This window comes from Camelina sativa, chromosome 19 (genome assembly GCF_000633955.1).
Source record: "Camelina sativa cultivar DH55 chromosome 19, Cs, whole genome shotgun sequence".
Classification (NCBI taxonomy): Eukaryota; Viridiplantae; Streptophyta; class Magnoliopsida; order Brassicales; family Brassicaceae; genus Camelina; species Camelina sativa.
In genome coordinates this window covers 9,994,085-10,010,980 of record NC_025703.1, presented here as the reverse complement: position 1 = coordinate 10,010,980, position 16,896 = coordinate 9,994,085, and the positions used below count along the sequence as shown (strand labels likewise).

Below are 16,896 nucleotides of genomic sequence, written 5' to 3'. Positions count from 1 at the left end.
ATGCTAGTAGGCCATCCAAAAATGGGGAGTGTGATATGTTGCCAGACTGCTAACTTCTAATATTGCGCCTGAAGTGTCGAAACACCCATTCCCTGAAAAAGGAGGTCGCAAGAAGGACGAGAAATACATCTCGCAGTGCCAGAGTCAAAGTCTGCAAATAGGAGAGAAACCCAAAGCCACACGATTGCCATCCACGGTCCCGAGCCAAGCAATAAGCTTCGTAGACAGATAAAGCCCACAAGGAACATTCCATCTTGACGTTTTTCCACTACTGGCTTTTCTGAAAGAAGAGCAAAAGCCATTGACCCATCAGACCAACAATGACAAATGGCTAAAACAAGCAATACTAACCGGAATGTCAATGATAATGACTAAAGGGTCTCGGCTTACATATATATTCCTCCAAGAATAACTAGAAAGAACATGATATTGTAAGACCGGAAATGAATTGAGAAGCATAGACAATGGAGCCGAGACCTTAGACGAGATAATTCACAATTTGTCAAATTTTAGATTTTTTTTTTCTTTTTTTTTTCCAATAATTTTTAAATATCAACCAGTCATTGTTGTTCCGGTTAGGTACTGAGTCACCGATATTCATACTCAAATTATTCATCGCTATTCGTCCACCCACCTTTCGTTTTTCGGAGTGCGACATATATTTTTAAAGTTAACAATATATGAGAATGTAGCTACTACGTAGTCAAACAACTGTAGCATGAATCCAAAACGCGCTAATCGTCTCAATCATACGACGAATAATCATATCAATTATATGAGAATGTCACTCAAAATCTAATTTATTTATCTTTGTATGAGAATATTCAAGGTCCAAAGAGAGACAACACAGTGACTACTTGGGAGCCTTAGGAACACAAAGAAGAAAGCTTGGGGCCTCATTAAAAAAATCTAGATTTTGTCACAAGCTTCGACTTTTGGTTTCAACAAATTAAAGCTTAGCTGCATATGACTAGGCAATGGAGCATCGAATTTAAGGCTACCGATATCCGAAATATCAGAATCTGAAGAAACCTCCATTTTCTCCAAGAGCTGAGATATGTTTGGCAGGTCGATTTGCTTTGAGTGGAGATGAAGGTGTGGCTGTTTTGAAGAGACATCACCACCATCCAGATCCAAGCCAAAAGGAGATGATGATTGCTTGGACGGGGTGTTTTCTGAAGAGACTAATGGTTCCCGGGTTTTATGAGCTTGCCATCCATATTTATAGTCCCCAACTATCGGTGTTCCTAGAACTTCTGCGCAGTGTACACGAAGCTGTTGCAACGAAGAACAGTTGCAAACAGATTGTCAAGAAACAGAAACTAAAAGAGAGAACGTTGAAACATTAACTGAATATTCCAAAGACCTGATGTTTTCTCCCGGTTAAAGGGCGAAGCTCAAGCCATGTGTATCCTACAAATTAACAATATGCTAAACACTCAAGGCCAAATAATTTTATCTAAGTATGACTGAAAAGAAAATCTCATTTGCCCCACTAACCATGTGGTGAAGATTCAATCACTCGGTATTCGGTGATAGCATGCTGAGTAGAAACGAGTTCCCCATTGTCATCAACTGTGATACGATCAGATTTGCCATCATCCACAACCACCTACTCAAGATATTCCACATATGTTTTAGCTTAGAATATGACTCTAAGAAAGCAACACAAGAAATAGATTGAGTGTGAACAAACAAATCAAATAGACTAAAACTTCAATGGATTAAACAGAAACACTCTAGCTAAAACAGAGTGTAGACTGACCTTTCTGAGTGGCGCTGAAATCTGTCCCTTTTTACGTCTTGGACATCCGATTACTAGTGCCATATATTTTCTTTTCAAGGATTTTATGTTCTTTTTGACACCCTAAGAGACAAGAGAAACAGTCATTGGTGTGAGAAATTTATGTGTATTTCCCACGAATCATGACAAGGAAGCTTCTCAAGAAAGGCAAAGTTCTGAGAGAAAGCCGAGGATTTTACATATGCGGATGCACCAGTTGTTTTCTCGCGGAATATGGAATGAAGAACTGTTGCAGCTGTCTGTGTTCTTGCCAACACCAAAAGTCCACTACAGTCCCTGTCAAGTCTGTGCACCTAACACATACACGATACTTGCATAAGGCAGAAGAACTAGGTTCCACAAAACCCTCATACAATTTCTTTTAGAGACAATTCTATAACTCTTAACTAACCAGACGGGGAGATTCTGATTTATCAAATGTCAAGCAAGTGGCAGCGAGTTCATCGATACTGGTTTTGATCCCAGTCCCACCCTGTTGAAGAGCAAAAGTGTTATCAATATTCACAAGCTCCATGAACATGATCTATAAAATCCATCAGAATGCAAAATATAACTGACTTACTTGAACAGCCATACCATGAGGTTTATTCAAAACAATAATGGATGGATCCTGCCACATTATTAACTCACTCAGTTCAGATCTATCAACCAATATAACATCGACATAAGCAAAAGACCAAACCAAGAGTACAGATAGTTTCAAAACCTTGAACAAAACCAAACTGCAAACGAATTTGCGTTCTTCTGCACTACAACGGAAGTTTTCTTTCTTAGCAGCAAGCGGCTGCGACGGCGCACCATTGTCTACCGACAGAGGAAGGAAAATTCTATCTCCTACATTCAAAGATTCCTTAGCTGCCACCTTCAATGATCAGAATCAAAGACCATCAGCTTTTTAAAAAAAAAAAAAACAGTTCTTGTTACAATCAATAGATCACAGAATAGTATTTTACCCTTTTAAGCTTGCTTCTTTGTAGCGCATCACCATCACAACTCAGAGTCATTTCTCTCCTAACCTGAATTAATTACATTGTAAGAAACTGACAAACAACGATTCAACTAGAAACGAGGATGCAATTAGGAGTTGAAGACAAAAGATTTGAAATATAGAGTAGAACCTGTCTTAAACGAAAGAGTTTCTGAACGAGAGTCCTGGGTAAATCGGGACGACAACGAAGTATCCACCTAAGCGCCGTCGTGTTTGACCCATCCGTTGAACCTTTGATTGAGTCTCCGTCGGAAGTGAGCTCCTTTCCTACGGCGGTGCCATCTACGGTGGGATAAAAAGAAGGTAAAGTTACCCATTTCCCACTTGAATCATCTGTCTGAGCTGTACTGTATCCGCGACACTGATGAGCCGCCGCAACCGCCGCCGGAGACAAGGATTTGGTCGGATCCCTGAAGGAATAGATCGTAGGCGACTGGGATTGGAGATGTCGACGGAGCGTCGCCGGCGCAAGTCTCCATTTCGCCATTTTTTAGGGTTTAATCCAAAATTCAAAATCAGGGTTTAAGAGGGTTTTGGGGGAGACGATGGAACAACCGATCGATGATGGTCTTAATTTAGACAATAAACCAGTCGGTTCTGTATTGCTTACCGGTTTAATTACAAGACCAGAAAACCGAACCGGAAACCCTATTTAACTAGCCAGCGTCACTATTTTTTACCCCTTTGTATCATAAACAATGACTAGGTACCGATCCGTAATAAATAATTTTAAATAAATAATTACGGAATAAATAATTTTAAATAATATGTTATGAGTAAAATTGTTATTTGATAAGATTTGTTAGTATAAAATAAAATATGTAAGTAATTTTTTTTTCGTTTATTCAAATTTGTGTTTATTTTTTGTTTTTGTAAAATACGTTTTACCCGTGAACTATTTGAACTTGGAAAAGAATTTTAAGGTCGTGTAGAAAGTTTTGATGTCTTTTTGTGTTTCTAAAAATCTAATTCACATATTCTATATTTCACATTATTATCTATATCACTATACCATTACATAGATAAAAGCAATATTTTTTAGACTAATCGATTCAATTTAAACTAATCCTAAGTTTAAAAATGCAATGAGAAAATGATAAAAGTGGTAAATAAATGAATAATTTTTTTCTGTTTGTGAAATACAATTTATTTTTAATAAGTAAATAGGTTATAAAAATGATAGTTAAATACATTTTCAGATTTAATAGTTGATTAAATCTTTCATTTTAAAAAACTAATAGAAAAAAACATTGGCTCATAATATTTCAATGGCATATTTATGTAAATAATAATGAAAATAAATGTATTTATTAAAAAAGTACATGAGCTTTGTGAGCCCGACACATCAATTTTTGTTGTGAGAGTGCTTCTCTATTAATACATAGGTTTCTTTCTAGAATTTTTCCTTGTATCACAAAGGATGATTTATTTAGTGTATTTAATGTACTTTTATTCTTAAAATCAAATCAATAATTAATATTTTTACTTTTACAATGAATGATTAAATATATAAATGAGTATTAAAAAAATATAAAACAAAAGTACTTAATAATAATACAATAATTTATTATTTTTCTTAATTATAGTGAAAATCCTACAAAAATAATATATTATAATACAGAATACAGAGGGAGTATTGTAATAAGAATTTAATCACAAGGATGACGATAATGTCAGACCTACCAAACGATCTGCTAGAGAAGATACTCTGTCGTGTTCCAGCCGCATCTCTGAGGCAATTACGATCTACTCGTAAACGATGGAATAGTTTATTAAACGATAAGATATTCACAAGAAATCACTTGGACAAATCCCCAAAACACTTTCTGATTTTCATGTTGAATGAGTTTAGGGTTTGTTCCGTGAGCCTCAATTATCTCCATGGAGTTGTTCCATCCGTAGAGGTTAAAGGTGAGCTTAGCCTACCAGATCCGTATTATAATAACTTATATCAATTCGATGTTTGTGAGGTCTTTCACTGCGACGGCTTTTTGTTATGCATTGACAAATATTGCACTAGAATCGTGGTTTGGAACCCGTGTACTGGACAAAAACGGTGGATCGAGACAAGACATGGTCACTAGCTAAACGAATACTATGCTCTTGGATCTTACCAAGACAGCAAAACGGGTGATAAGAGCTACAAAATCTTGTGCTGTTGGGGTTATATGGACGACAAAGGGTTTGAAATCTATGAGTTTAACTCTAATTCATGGAGAGTTGTTGATGTCACTCCTGATTGCAACTTAGGATGTATTGATAACGGCAAGTTCTTGAAGGGAAAGGGTTACTGGATGGCTTGTGAGAAAAAAGAAAAGTTTGTCGTATTCCTACTCACTTTTGATTATACAACAGAGAGATTTGGACGTCTGCCTCTTCCCTCTCAGTGTACTGAAGCTGATTATCTAGTTATGGCTTTATCGGTTTTTAGGCAAGAGAAAGTTTCCGTGTTATTACATCCCATAAATACATCATCAAGGACAGAGATATGGGTGACAAATGATATCGATGAGACGGAAAAGGTGTCGTGGAGCATGCTCGTAGCAGTGGATTTGAATCTAGTTACTGATTTTTTTCATTGCGTAAGCGTCAGCTTCTTGATCGGTGAGGACAAGAAAGTCCTCGTGTGTATTGATAATGGAACCGACGGCAATAACATGGTTTTCATTGTTGGACTGGACAATCAAGTGAGACAAGTGGATTTAGGACTCGCTTCAAATTGGCCATTTTTGTTTAGTTACGTTCCAAGTTTAACTCAAATCCACCCTGAATGATTAATCATCTACAGGGCAAACTTCACTTTCTTGGATTTACTTCACTGTAATCTTGAATAATTGATAAACTTGTGTTTTTTCACTAATTCATATATTTCCTTTCTTTTAATTAAAACACCGTCTTTGAAATTTGTGATCAAGTTATATTATATTTTCTTACATAAAGACGAGTTATGTTTCACCTTCAATTTTCTAGTCTATATTGTTCTGCATCTTTATTGAGCGAGCTTGAAGAGCCAGCCAGGTCTGGTTCAGGCCGATCAATCTAAGAGGATGTATGTTGACTGTACGAGTAAAACTCACACAGATAAGTTTAACCGATAAATTATAATCAATTATATAAAGAGACAGATTAAGGTGAAGAAAGCGGATTTCTTTACACAAAATATAAAGTTTAATCCGTGTTATAGTATGGGTAATGATCTAATCTAGATTGAAAACCCATAACTCTTGTGTCAAAAGAAGATAAAAATTATAAAAATTTAACCTGATCGATCTTAAAAACCACAAAGCCAATAATACAGTACGCGTTTAGTTAAGACCGTGTTGTCTATAACAGAAGTGTAGAACAAATAAAATTAAATAATGGACTTTAGACCTGTATAGTCGGTGCCTCCTTTGAGTCGCATTATAAAGTCGAAAGCATGCATGTAAGTGGAATCAACATATAAAGCTTACTTACAATCTAATGATCGATATATAATATTAATTTTGATGAAATTGGTTAACGCTAACAGAGAAAATGTTAAATGGCTAATAGGTTTCTTCAAATATAAGACAAAGTAGAAAAATGAATCAAACATATATAGCTAGCTGTAAAGGTGTTGTCATAGCTTGACTTATCAGTGTTGTTTTTCATCATGTGATCCCAAAAAGGTCAAAGGTTGTTCTCGTGCGTGCTTGTCCTTCGCATAAAATTAACAAACGTTAAATAAACGACTTGGCATCTTAACAGATATATATTTAATTATTTATTAAAAGAGGTAAAACCAATGTAGATTAAATTTAAAACCTAGCGCTAACTCAAATGTGCAATTTTTTACGGAATTTGAAGTCAAACTCACATATATATAATCCAATTTGATCATAAAACTGATCAGTTAACTAATCGATTGTTTCACGTAATCAGCAAAATGTGCTACCACACACGAGAGTAGCATGCCGATCACTTCATCGCAAAGTGATTCCCCCATTAACTTGCAAATAGCGACACGTTTAAGTAATATCCCATTTATGTAATACGTAGAAATGCATAAAGTGAATTGGAATAAAAACTCAGTTTTGCTATAGGTATTATTATTAGATACCTAATGGCTAATTGTATATATCTACTGCCTAATTAATTTAAATATGAAGCTGACTTGTCGCTAAAATTGTTTACATATACCAACTACGATGATGATTTTCTTTTTCCTTTTCTCATTTGACAATCAAATGATATTTACAATAGTTTAACATATATAGGGCTTTGTTTTATAAACATCTACGGGATTAGTATTTTTATAACATATACAAATCTTGGTGATGATCAGTATTAGTTTCGAACCAAATTAAGATCATATATACCATCATATTTACCAATTGTAGACTAGTTAGCTATTTATTTGTTTTGTAATCTTCTTTCTTTCAGTTTGGAGGAGTACTCTTTCATCAATAACCTCAATTATATTGTTCAACTTTTAACCTCCTACGTACTGTTAATATCTTAGAACCCGTTTTGCGATCAATAAAAATACTCGAAGCATCTTTGTACATACAAAATATAAGTTATGTATAAAGGTGTTGATAATTGTTAAATTACGTAGCTATCCTAAAAGGCAAGCTCCATAGAAATCGGAACCCTTATTTAAAGATTAAAAAGACCCCAACTTGATATTTTAAAACGCAACATATCTATCTATATAAACCGTATCAGAGCACTTGAACCACATCATCATTCATACAATCAAATCCCAAGGCACACAACAACTAAAAAAACACAAACACCTTTCTATCTTCTTTGTTCGGTTTGGCAATGGATCTAGCCAAACACACACGACTTCAAATATTGGGATGCATACTCCTGGCATCACTTGCATTAACAATGGCTGATACACCACCGGGAATAGCCAAGAACCCAAGCCACGCAACATGTAAGATCAAGAAGTACAAACATTGCTACAACTTGGAACATGTTTGTCCTAAGTTCTGCCCTGACACTTGCCATGTCGAATGTGCCTCTTGCAAACCCATATGTGGCCCTCCTTCCGCTGACGATGATGGTGGCAATGACGGTGGCGATGACGGTGGATACACTCCTCCCGCTCCTGTTCCACCAGTTTTACCGCCACCTCCTACACCTTCCGTGCCAAGCCCTACACCGCCAGCTTCGCCACCACCTCCAACTCCTACGCCGTCCGTGCCAAGTCCCACTCCACCAGTTTCACCACCACCTCCGACTCCTACACCGTCTGTCCCAAGTCCCACTCCACCAGTTTCACCACCGCCTCCAACTCCTACACCATCTGTGCCAAGTCCTACTCCTCCAGTTTCACCACCACCCCCCACTCCAACACCTTCCGTGCCAAGTCCTCCTGGTACACCCACGACACCAGTCCCTCCATATTCTCCTCCTGTAACTCCTACACCCTCTGTTCCAAGTCCCACTCCTACTCCACCTTCCGTCCCAACTCCTCCAGGATCTACTCCCGCGACTCCTACACCTTCCGTCCCAACTCCTCCAGGTTCTACTCCCACACCTTCCGTCCCAACTCCTCCTGGCTCTCCCCCTTACGTTCCCCCGCCATCAGACGACCAAGCAGGAGCCGGAGTCAGAAGGGCTAGATGTAGGAAGCAGGGATCTCCATGTTACGGAGTTGAGTACACTTGCCCTACCGCTTGTCCCCGTTCTTGTCAAGTCGATTGCGTCACTTGCAAGCCACTTTGCAGTATGTCATCTTAATCCATCGATCTCCTCCATAAAAATACCTTATTACTCAATTACATAATGTATGCTAAATATTCATGATATATTGTGATGCAGATTGCGACAAGCCAGGATCCGTTTGCCAAGACCCACGTTTCATTGGAGGAGATGGTCTCACTTTTTACTTCCACGGCAAGAAAGACTCCAACTTCTGCCTTATCTCTGATCCTAATCTTCACATCAACGCACATTTCATCGGCAAACGTAGACCAGGTATGGCACGTGACTTCACATGGGTCCAATCCATTGCCATGCTCTTCGGCACTCACCGTTTATACGTCGGAGCCCTCAAGACTGCCACGTGGGACGATTCCGTTGACCGGATCGCCGTCTCTTTCGACGGAAACGTTATCTCACTCCCTCAGCTAGACGGTGCAACATGGACTTCTTCCCCTGGAGTATACCCTCAGGTCTCTGTCAAGCGAGTCAACGCTGACACTAACAACCTCGAGGTATGCCCTAAAAAATTTATTACTTTAGCCACACGGTCGCTTAAAAGAACAAATTCAATCATAGAAAGATGATCTCAAGTAATACTATACTATCTTCATATATAAACTTAATGCTTAATAGTAGTCAATCAATGTATTTATTTTCAGGTTGAAGTAGAGGGTTTGCTTAAGATCACAGCAAGAGTGGTGCCAATAACAATGGAAGATTCAAGAATCCATGGCTATGACGTGAAGGAAGACGACTGTCTAGCTCATCTTGACCTCGGCTTCAAGTTCCAAGACCTTAGCGACAATGTTGATGGTGTTTTGGGACAGACTTATAGGTCTAACTACGTTAGCCGAGTTAAGATCGGAGTCCACATGCCTGTGATGGGTGGTGACAGAGAATTCCAGACCAGCGGACTTTTTGCACCTGACTGCTCAGCCGCAAGGTTCACCGGTAACGAAGCAAGCAACGGTGGACAGAGCAAATTATTGGAGCTCCCTGAGATGAGTTGTGCCAGTGGCGTAGGTGGCAAGGGAGTGGTCTGCAAGAGATAGGACACTCCTCCTGCTCCTTTTACTACTATATACCATTATACAAATTGGTAACTATAATATTATAACTTAATAAAATGTGTAACATGGTTGTTTTTTCCTATAACAATATTATTATCGAGAAAAAGGAAACATGTAATAATACATGTAATTTTATTTTTCCCGAATTTATTGAAATGTGAATTTATACTGATTTTCTTAATGTTTGCTTTACAAGATTTAATGATTTTGAAAAAATTCGAATATATCTTGACAACAACAGAAAACTTGTAAAATGCAAGTATGTAACGTATATCAAAATAAAAACTAGATACGAGTCAGAGCATCAAAGCTGGTATCTCCCTATCCGTATGTCAGGCTGTCAGCGTTTCTCTAGCTGAGACATACTTATTTACTTTCTTTGGTTTGTTGGTTAAGCTTGAAGTTAGCTTGGAGAGCAAGCTATCCCAATCTACCAAGTTATGGAATAGGATTATTTCTATTTAGGAGTCATCTAAATAATGTTAGTTTACCTATTATGTAAAAGGAAATTAGTCTAGAGATCTCTCTATATAAAGAGTTGCCAAGGTGTGGTATTCCTTTAAGAGTTTAAGAGAGAATAAGAGGGCTTTAGGTTTTGAGAGATTTTCCTAAAGATTAATAAAAAAGAGTAATTCTTTTAACTTTTGTATTCTTAAATTCTATATTTGGTATCAGAGCAAAAGATCCTTGTTCTGTTTATCCTCGGCGTGGTAAAGAAGAAGAAACCAGGGAGGAGAAGTCGTTGTGTGTAGCTAACATGGATGATTTAATTCCTGCAAATTTTGCAACTGCAACTAGCAAATCAAAGGAGAACGGTCCGTCCTCAATACAATGTCCTATGCTGAACTCGGTCAACTATACAGTGTGGTCGATGCGTATGACGGTGGCGCTAAAGGTTAACAAAGTGTGGGAGACCATGGAACCAGGGGAAGATGATATAGAGAAAAACGACATGGCTAGAGCTCTTCTCTTCCAATCAATTCCAGAAGCCTTACTCTTGCAAGTTGGTAATCTTAAAACCTCCAAGGCAGTTTGGGATGCAATAAAAACCAGGCACATCGGAGCTGAGAGGGTTAAAGAAGCGAGACTTCAAACATTGATTGCTGAGTTTGATAGGATCAAGATGAAAGAATCCGACACAATTGATGATTTTGTTGGAAGACTCTCTGAACTTTCAACAAAATCAACATCTTTAGGAGAAGATATCGAAGAACCAAAGCTTGTAAAGAAGTTTCTTAACAGCCTGCTAAGGAGGAAATACATACACATTGTTGCTGCTCTTGAACAGGTGCTCGATCTAAACACCACTTCTTTCGAAGTTATTGTTGGTCGTTTAAAAGCTTATGAAGAAAGAATTAGTGGTGAAGAAGAAGCTCTACATGATGATCAAGGGAACCTCATGTATGCAAATACGGATCATCAACCCTATCAAGACAGCTATAATGCAGGAAGAGGCAAAGGCAGAGGTCAAGGTGGTAGATTTTATGGTCGCGGAAGAGGACGTGGATGACGTGATCGCTATAATGATGGATATAGACAAGAAAGGGAAACATCTAAAGTGACTTGCTATCGTTGTGATAAAGTAGGACACTATGCGTCTAATTGTCCGGACATACTACTTAAGTTGCAGGAGACCCATGAGAATGATGAAGAGGACACACAAACCGCTGACGCATTGATGATGCACGAAGTAGTTTATCTTAATGAGCGTAATGTGAAAACAAACGAGTTTGAAACTCATATTGATGGTGATGATGTGTGGTACTTAGACAATAGGGCAAGTAACCACATGACTGGGAATCGGTCCTATTTCTCAAAGCTTGATGAGACAGTCACAGGTAAGGTCAGGTTTGGAGACGACTCACGCATAGACATAAAAGGCAAAGGATCAATTCTCTTTGTTACTAAGAATGGCGATCGCAAGATTTTAGCTGATGTCTACTTCATACCTGACTTAAGAAGCAATATTATAAGCCTTGGACAGGCTACTGAGTCCATGTGTGACGTTCGGATGCGTGGTGACGTGTTGACATTACGTGATCAGGACGGTCGATTGTCGGTAAAAGCTGCAAGGTCTAGAAATCGGTTGTACAAGGTACCTATGGAAACAGAGAACTCCAAGTGTCTACAGCTTATATCTTCTGGTAATTCAAGCAAGTGGCATTCTGGATTAGGACATATTGGAAGCGAAAGCATGAAGACAATGAAAAGCAGAAACTTTTCTTAGGAATGCCAAACCTTGAGGTTGAGAAGGAGGTTTGTGCATCATGCTTACTTGGTAAACAGGTGAGAAGAGTTTTTTCCACAGTCAACATCGTTTCGAGCAACACATGTACTAGAGCTTATCCATGGGGATCTTTGTGGCCCTATTACTCCATCTACACTGTCTAGGAACCGGTATGTCTTTGTTCTGATAGATGATTGCTCACGCTACATGTGGACACTTCTTTTGAAAGAAAAAAGCGAAGCTTTTAGCAAGTTTAAAGTCTTCAAGGCAGCAGTTGAACGAGACAGGCATGACAATCAAAATGTTTCAAACTGATCGAGGTGGTGAGTTCCTATCACATGAGTTTCAACGTTTTTGGAAGAAGCTGGAATCAAAAGGCAGTTAACCGCACCTTATACACCTCAGTAGAATGGTGTAGTAGAACGACAAAATCGAACAATGATGGAGATGACCAGGAGCCTCTTAAAGCATATGAATATGCCTAATTATCTATGGGGAGAAGCTATTAGACATACTACATATCTAATAAATAGAGTGGCTACCAGAGCACTTGTTAATCAAACCCCATATGAAGCATTTAAAGGGAAGAAGCCGAATGTGGAGCACCTCCGAGTATTCGGATGTATAAGTTATCCGAAGACAGAAGTTCAACACCTGAAGAAGCTTGATGGTAGAACTAGAATGCTTGTGCACCTTGGAACTGAGCCAGGATCAAAGGCTTATCATTTGTTGGATCCGACAAGTCGAAGAATAACAGTGAGTAGAGATGTAGTTTTTGATGAAGAGAAGAGTTGGCGATAGTGTAATACAGGTAATGAAGATGTTGATGGTTCAGGAACGTTCATTCTTACATTTGGAGCTTTTGGTAATAACGGTTTAAGAGAAGGAGGGAGTTACGGAAAAACAGAGGACACTTGTGAACAGAGTCGCGAACAGAGTCGCGAACAGAGTTGAGAACAGAGTCGCAGTTTCGATAGAGTAAGTAGAAGAAAATGAGTTTCCTGAAACGGAAAAGGACCTAGATCAAGATGATCATGAGGAGGTAGAGGATCAGAATCAAGAAGTACAAGAACTCCAAAGGTCAACAAGAGTAACGAGGAAACCAAGCTATCTACAGGACTATATTCTATTTGCATAAACAGAGGTCGAGCGTCTGCTGTTTGCACTCAATGAGGAGCCATGGGATTTTAATGAAGCTAAGAGTGAGGAAGTTTGGCTACAAGCGTGTCAAGAAGAAATGTCCTCGATTATCAAGAATAATACATGGAATCTGGTCGATCTTCCTCCTAGAGCTAAGCCTATCGGTGTAAAGTGGGTATTTAAGATTAAACGCAACTCTGACGGAAGCATAAACAAGTATAAGGAACGGCTTGTGGCGAAGGGTTATGTGCAGCGTCATGGGATTGATTTTGATGAGGTGTTTGCCCCTGTAGCATGCATTGAAACAATTCGTTTTATCATCGCTCTAGCAGCCTCTAACATATGGGAGATACATCATCTTGATGTAAAAACTGTGTTTCTTCATGGGGAGCTGAAAGAGGATGTTTATGTTAATCAGCCAGAAGGTTTGTCATCCTAGGAAGTGAGGACAAAGTCTACAAGTTAAATAAGGCCTTATACGGACTTCGACAAGCACCTAGAGCTTGGAACAATAAGCTGAATCAGATTCTCAAGAAGCTTAACTTCGTAAAGTGTTCTAAGGAACCATCTATGTTTCATAAGCAAGAGAAGGAGCATCGTCTTATTGTGGCTGTGTACGTTGATGATCTCCTTGTCACAGGTTCGAGTCTTGAAGTAATCCTAGACTTTAAACGGCGAATGGCGTTGAAATTTGATATGAGTGACCTCGGTAAGCTTACGTACTACCTCGACATTGATGTTTCTCAATCCGACTTTGGTATTATTCTTACACAAGAAAGATATGCTGACAAGATCCTGAGTGAAACTGGTATGGGAGAGTGTAATGCAGTTCATATACCCATGGACTTTGGTGTTAAGTTTTCTAAGGCTCAAGTTGAGAAGAGCATTGATGTTAAGGAGTATCGGAGAAAAATTGGATGTCTTCGTTACTTGATTCAGACTCGTCCTGATCTTGCGTACTCTGTTGGTGTTCTAAGTCGTTACATGCATGATCCCAAGGAGTCTCACAGTGCCGCGTTAAAACAGATACTGAGATATTTGCAGGGAACTCGTTCATACGGTCTTATTTATAAGCGAGAGAAGAATGCTTGACTGGTCGACTTCAGTGACAGCAGTCACAATGTGGACGAAGATGATGGTAGAAGTACGGGTGGTCATGTCTTCTATCTGAATGAGTGTCCTAATACTTGGTATTCTCATAAGCTTGATACGGTGGCTCTGTCGTCGTGTGAAGCTGAATTTATGGCTGCTACAGAGGCGGCAAAGCAAGCGATCTGGTTACAAGAGATCCTAGGTGAAGTTACCGGAGAACCTTGTGAGAAGGTCTCGATTTTACTAGATAACAAGTCAGCAATAGCACTCACTAGGAACCCTGTTTTCCATGGTCGTAGCAAGCACATCCACAAGAGATATCATTTTATACGTGACTGTGTAGAGAATGAACATGTGGAGGTGGAGCACATTTCTGGTGAGGAACAGAAAGCTGATATTCTAACCAAAGCTCTTGGTAGGATTAAATTTAAGGAGATGAGAGATCTTCTTGGAGTTCAAGATGTGTCAAAATGCGATTTCAAGCTTAAGGGGGAGAATGTTGGTTAAGCTTGAAGATAGCTTGGAGAGCAAGCTATCCCAATCCTACCAAGTTATGGAATAGGATTATTTCTATTTAGGAGTCATCTAAATAATGTTAGTTTACCTATTGTGAAAAAGGAAATTAGTCTAGAAATCTCTCTATATAAAGAATTGCCAAAGTGTGGTATACCTTTAAGAGTTTAAGAGAGAATAAGAGTGCTTTAGGTTTTGAGAGATTTTCCTAGAGATTAATAAAAGAGAGTAATTCTTTTAACTTTTGTGTTCTTAAATTCTATATGGTTTAATGAAGAATATGAAAAGATAATATTAGAAACAAACTTTGATGCAAACGAAGCAGTATCTAATAAATCAGTAGTAGAAAACTCCAAATTAGACTGTGAGTTAGAATGACTTGAAAGATTAGTTTTTTCTAATTTTTTCTTTATATAGAAATAGTAAAACAAACTAAAAACTAGCAGAAATTAAACCATCAGCTGATTTTAAAATTTATTAGTTTTCTTCTAGCAAGAAATTGTTTCCCTTGATTAATACTAATTTTGAGTAATGTTGGTTACACTCCAACAAAATATGCTATATAAAAAAGTAGCATCTGCATGTGGATAAGTTATTCACTTAATTTATGATGAAGTGATTCTCCCATAAAGGTGGAAGGATACGTAGAATATGAAACATCATCATCTCACATTCTCACTTCCTAAAAATGGTTTAGGAAGCGCAAACGTACGTTGCTTTGGTCAAATTAAATAACTTGTTTTTCTTTAACTCTAAACCAAGAAAAGACTTATCTATTAATGATTCACAAATATGTTCTTTTCAGTAGAGGTTTTATATGATTCGACGAAATTTGAGAGGCTTTTATTGGCCTATATGATAAGAATAGGATTGGGAGCAAGTGGTTCGTGGAGCGAGGTCTTCGCCAAGGAGTTAAACCCTCACCGTCAGACTTCGCATGGCGTTAGTAGTCGTCTGTTTATTAGATAAACAAGTAGAAGATTCGACCTAATGCCAAGGAAAAATGGATTTTGGAAGTATCTCTCTACTTACGACGAGGTAAGAAATCATTGATTGTTTTATGATTCCAAATACTAAAGTCATATAACACAAAGACGTAAGACCAATGTATAATTTTGTGCAGTATAATACTAAAAGAACAGAGCGATACGGTAAAGCAAAAAAAAAACCGTAGAATTCAACATCACAACACAATGAATGGATTTAACATTCCCTGTTTTTATGTACACATCTTCCTTCTTTTGATCACCCTTTCTTCAATCGCTTTCAAAGTCGTCTTCATCCCCAAATGAGAACACTGATGCATCAGCAGCCATGACTTTGAACTCACTCTCTGAGCTTGAAGAAGGATTGACCCCAGCCCCAGAGGGTTTCTCTGTTGCTTCAGCCTTGCTAACCGTTGTTCCTCCTTGCACGGGCTGTGATGATCCCTTGTTTCCAGAAAGAGACACTTTCTCAGTCGCTTTAGCGAGAACAGAGGTTTCATCTGCACTCCGTTTGGCTTCTGGGGTTTGAGAAGAAGCCGATGATGTGGTTTTGGTCGGGCCAGTCGAGTCTCCTTCGTTATCAGAGAACACATCGTCCTTATCAGGATTCTCTGTTTCTTTATTGGGTCCTGGAACCGATGCAGAGCCGTCTACGGGGGAAGCATTAGCTGCTGGAGTTTCTTCCGGTGTTGTGGATGCTGTTTCAGAACTAGGGTTCGTAGGGATTGTTGCATTTATATCAGCAAGAACAACTTCAACCATAAATCCAGGCGACGGTAGCTTCCTCTGCATTGAAACAAAGGTTAAACACAAAGATATATCATTTCAAAACAGGAGGATTGATGGAGAAAGACCCCCCAATCAGACTTCACACACAGAGTCAAGGATTCAGTTATATTATACCTTGTCAAACGCGTCAAGCTCACTGGTTTTTAGGATCACTCTATTTTCCATCATTGTCGTGTTTAACCAGCTGACAAGAGCATTCAAAAAATAGTAGTGAGAGAAGCAAAATATAAAAGAGATGTAAGTAATAATGAGTTTTGGATAACGGTCCTAGCTTCCTAACCAGTAAAAATCTCCTTGGCGGTCATGAAAATGGATTTTGAAGTCCCCAGCCAATTCTGTTAGACCTGGCTCTCCGGGTAAGGCGAAGACCATAACCCCTTTCTTTGGGGCACTGAACCAAAAGTCTTCAGGCTGCAAAATCATAAAAATTCCACTAAATGTGAATTTACAAAGGCCTTAACAAAATACTAGATAACGACAAGGTAATAACAATAACGTACCGAGAGATCCTTGGTCCGAGGATGTTTTTTCGTGGTAAAGAGAACACCTGCATATAATTTACAGTAAGATGTTAGCTCTGCATGATACTGGCTTTATATGTTGTCATG

The 16,896-nt window shown here is 38.5% G+C and overlaps 3 protein-coding genes and 1 pseudogene across 3 annotated transcripts; 2 read left to right on the top strand and 2 right to left on the bottom strand.

The window, feature by feature from the left end:
* On the bottom strand, positions 785–3,317 carry LOC104765811 (RNA pseudouridine synthase 4, mitochondrial-like). The gene is made up of 10 exons (XM_010489586.1): positions 2,923–3,317; positions 2,758–2,820; positions 2,511–2,666; positions 2,367–2,414; positions 2,196–2,276; positions 1,984–2,097; positions 1,766–1,867; positions 1,501–1,612; positions 1,367–1,413; positions 785–1,275 (listed from the first exon to the last, which is right to left on the bottom strand). Exons 1-10 carry the CDS (start codon positions 3,277–3,279, stop codon positions 910–912), a joined length of 1,446 nt encoding a protein of 481 aa, XP_010487888.1. The 5' UTR covers positions 3,280–3,317; the 3' UTR covers positions 785–909.
* Positions 4,454–5,566, top strand: LOC104767641 (annotated as a pseudogene).
* Positions 7,519–9,709, top strand: LOC104765810. The gene is made up of 3 exons (XM_010489585.1): positions 7,519–8,493; positions 8,589–8,983; positions 9,131–9,709. Exons 1-3 carry the CDS (start codon positions 7,581–7,583, stop codon positions 9,521–9,523), a joined length of 1,701 nt encoding a protein of 566 aa, XP_010487887.1. The 5' UTR covers positions 7,519–7,580; the 3' UTR covers positions 9,524–9,709.
* Positions 15,567–16,880, bottom strand: LOC104765808 (phosphatidylinositol 3,4,5-trisphosphate 3-phosphatase and protein-tyrosine-phosphatase PTEN2A-like). The gene is made up of 4 exons (XM_010489582.2): positions 16,789–16,880; positions 16,569–16,699; positions 16,403–16,472; positions 15,567–16,285 (listed from the first exon to the last, which is right to left on the bottom strand). The coding sequence occupies exons 2-4, from the start codon at positions 16,658–16,660 to the stop codon at positions 15,770–15,772; spliced, it is 678 nt and encodes a 225-aa protein (XP_010487884.1). The 5' UTR covers positions 16,661–16,699; positions 16,789–16,880; the 3' UTR covers positions 15,567–15,769.

Excerpts from the sequence above, each read along its gene's own strand:
- LOC104765811 (XM_010489586.1), bottom strand. The coding sequence starts at position 3,279 with ATGGCGAAATGGAGACTTGCGCCGGCGACGCTCCGTCGACATCTCCAA. Across the intron at positions 2,821-2,922 it reads AACTCTTTCGTTTAAGACAG|GTTAGGAGAGAAATGACTCT; the intron begins GTTCTACTCTAT and ends TAATTAATTCAG. Across the intron at positions 2,098-2,195 it reads AATCAGAATCTCCCCGTCTG|GTGCACAGACTTGACAGGGA; the intron begins GTTAGTTAAGAG and ends TGTATGTGTTAG.
- LOC104765808 (XM_010489582.2), bottom strand. The coding sequence starts at position 16,660 with ATGGTCTTCGCCTTACCCGGAGAGCCAGGTCTAACAGAATTGGCTGGG. Across the intron at positions 16,473-16,568 it reads CGCCAAGGAGATTTTTACTG|CTGGTTAAACACGACAATGA; the intron begins GTTAGGAAGCTA and ends TGCTCTTGTCAG. Across the intron at positions 16,286-16,402 it reads AGCTTGACGCGTTTGACAAG|AGGAAGCTACCGTCGCCTGG; the intron begins GTATAATATAAC and ends GTTTCAATGCAG.
- LOC104765810 (XM_010489585.1), top strand. The coding sequence starts at position 7,581 with ATGGATCTAGCCAAACACACACGACTTCAAATATTGGGATGCATACTC. Across the intron at positions 8,494-8,588 it reads CACTTGCAAGCCACTTTGCA|ATTGCGACAAGCCAGGATCC; the intron begins GTATGTCATCTT and ends ATTGTGATGCAG. Across the intron at positions 8,984-9,130 it reads CTGACACTAACAACCTCGAG|GTTGAAGTAGAGGGTTTGCT; the intron begins GTATGCCCTAAA and ends ATTTATTTTCAG.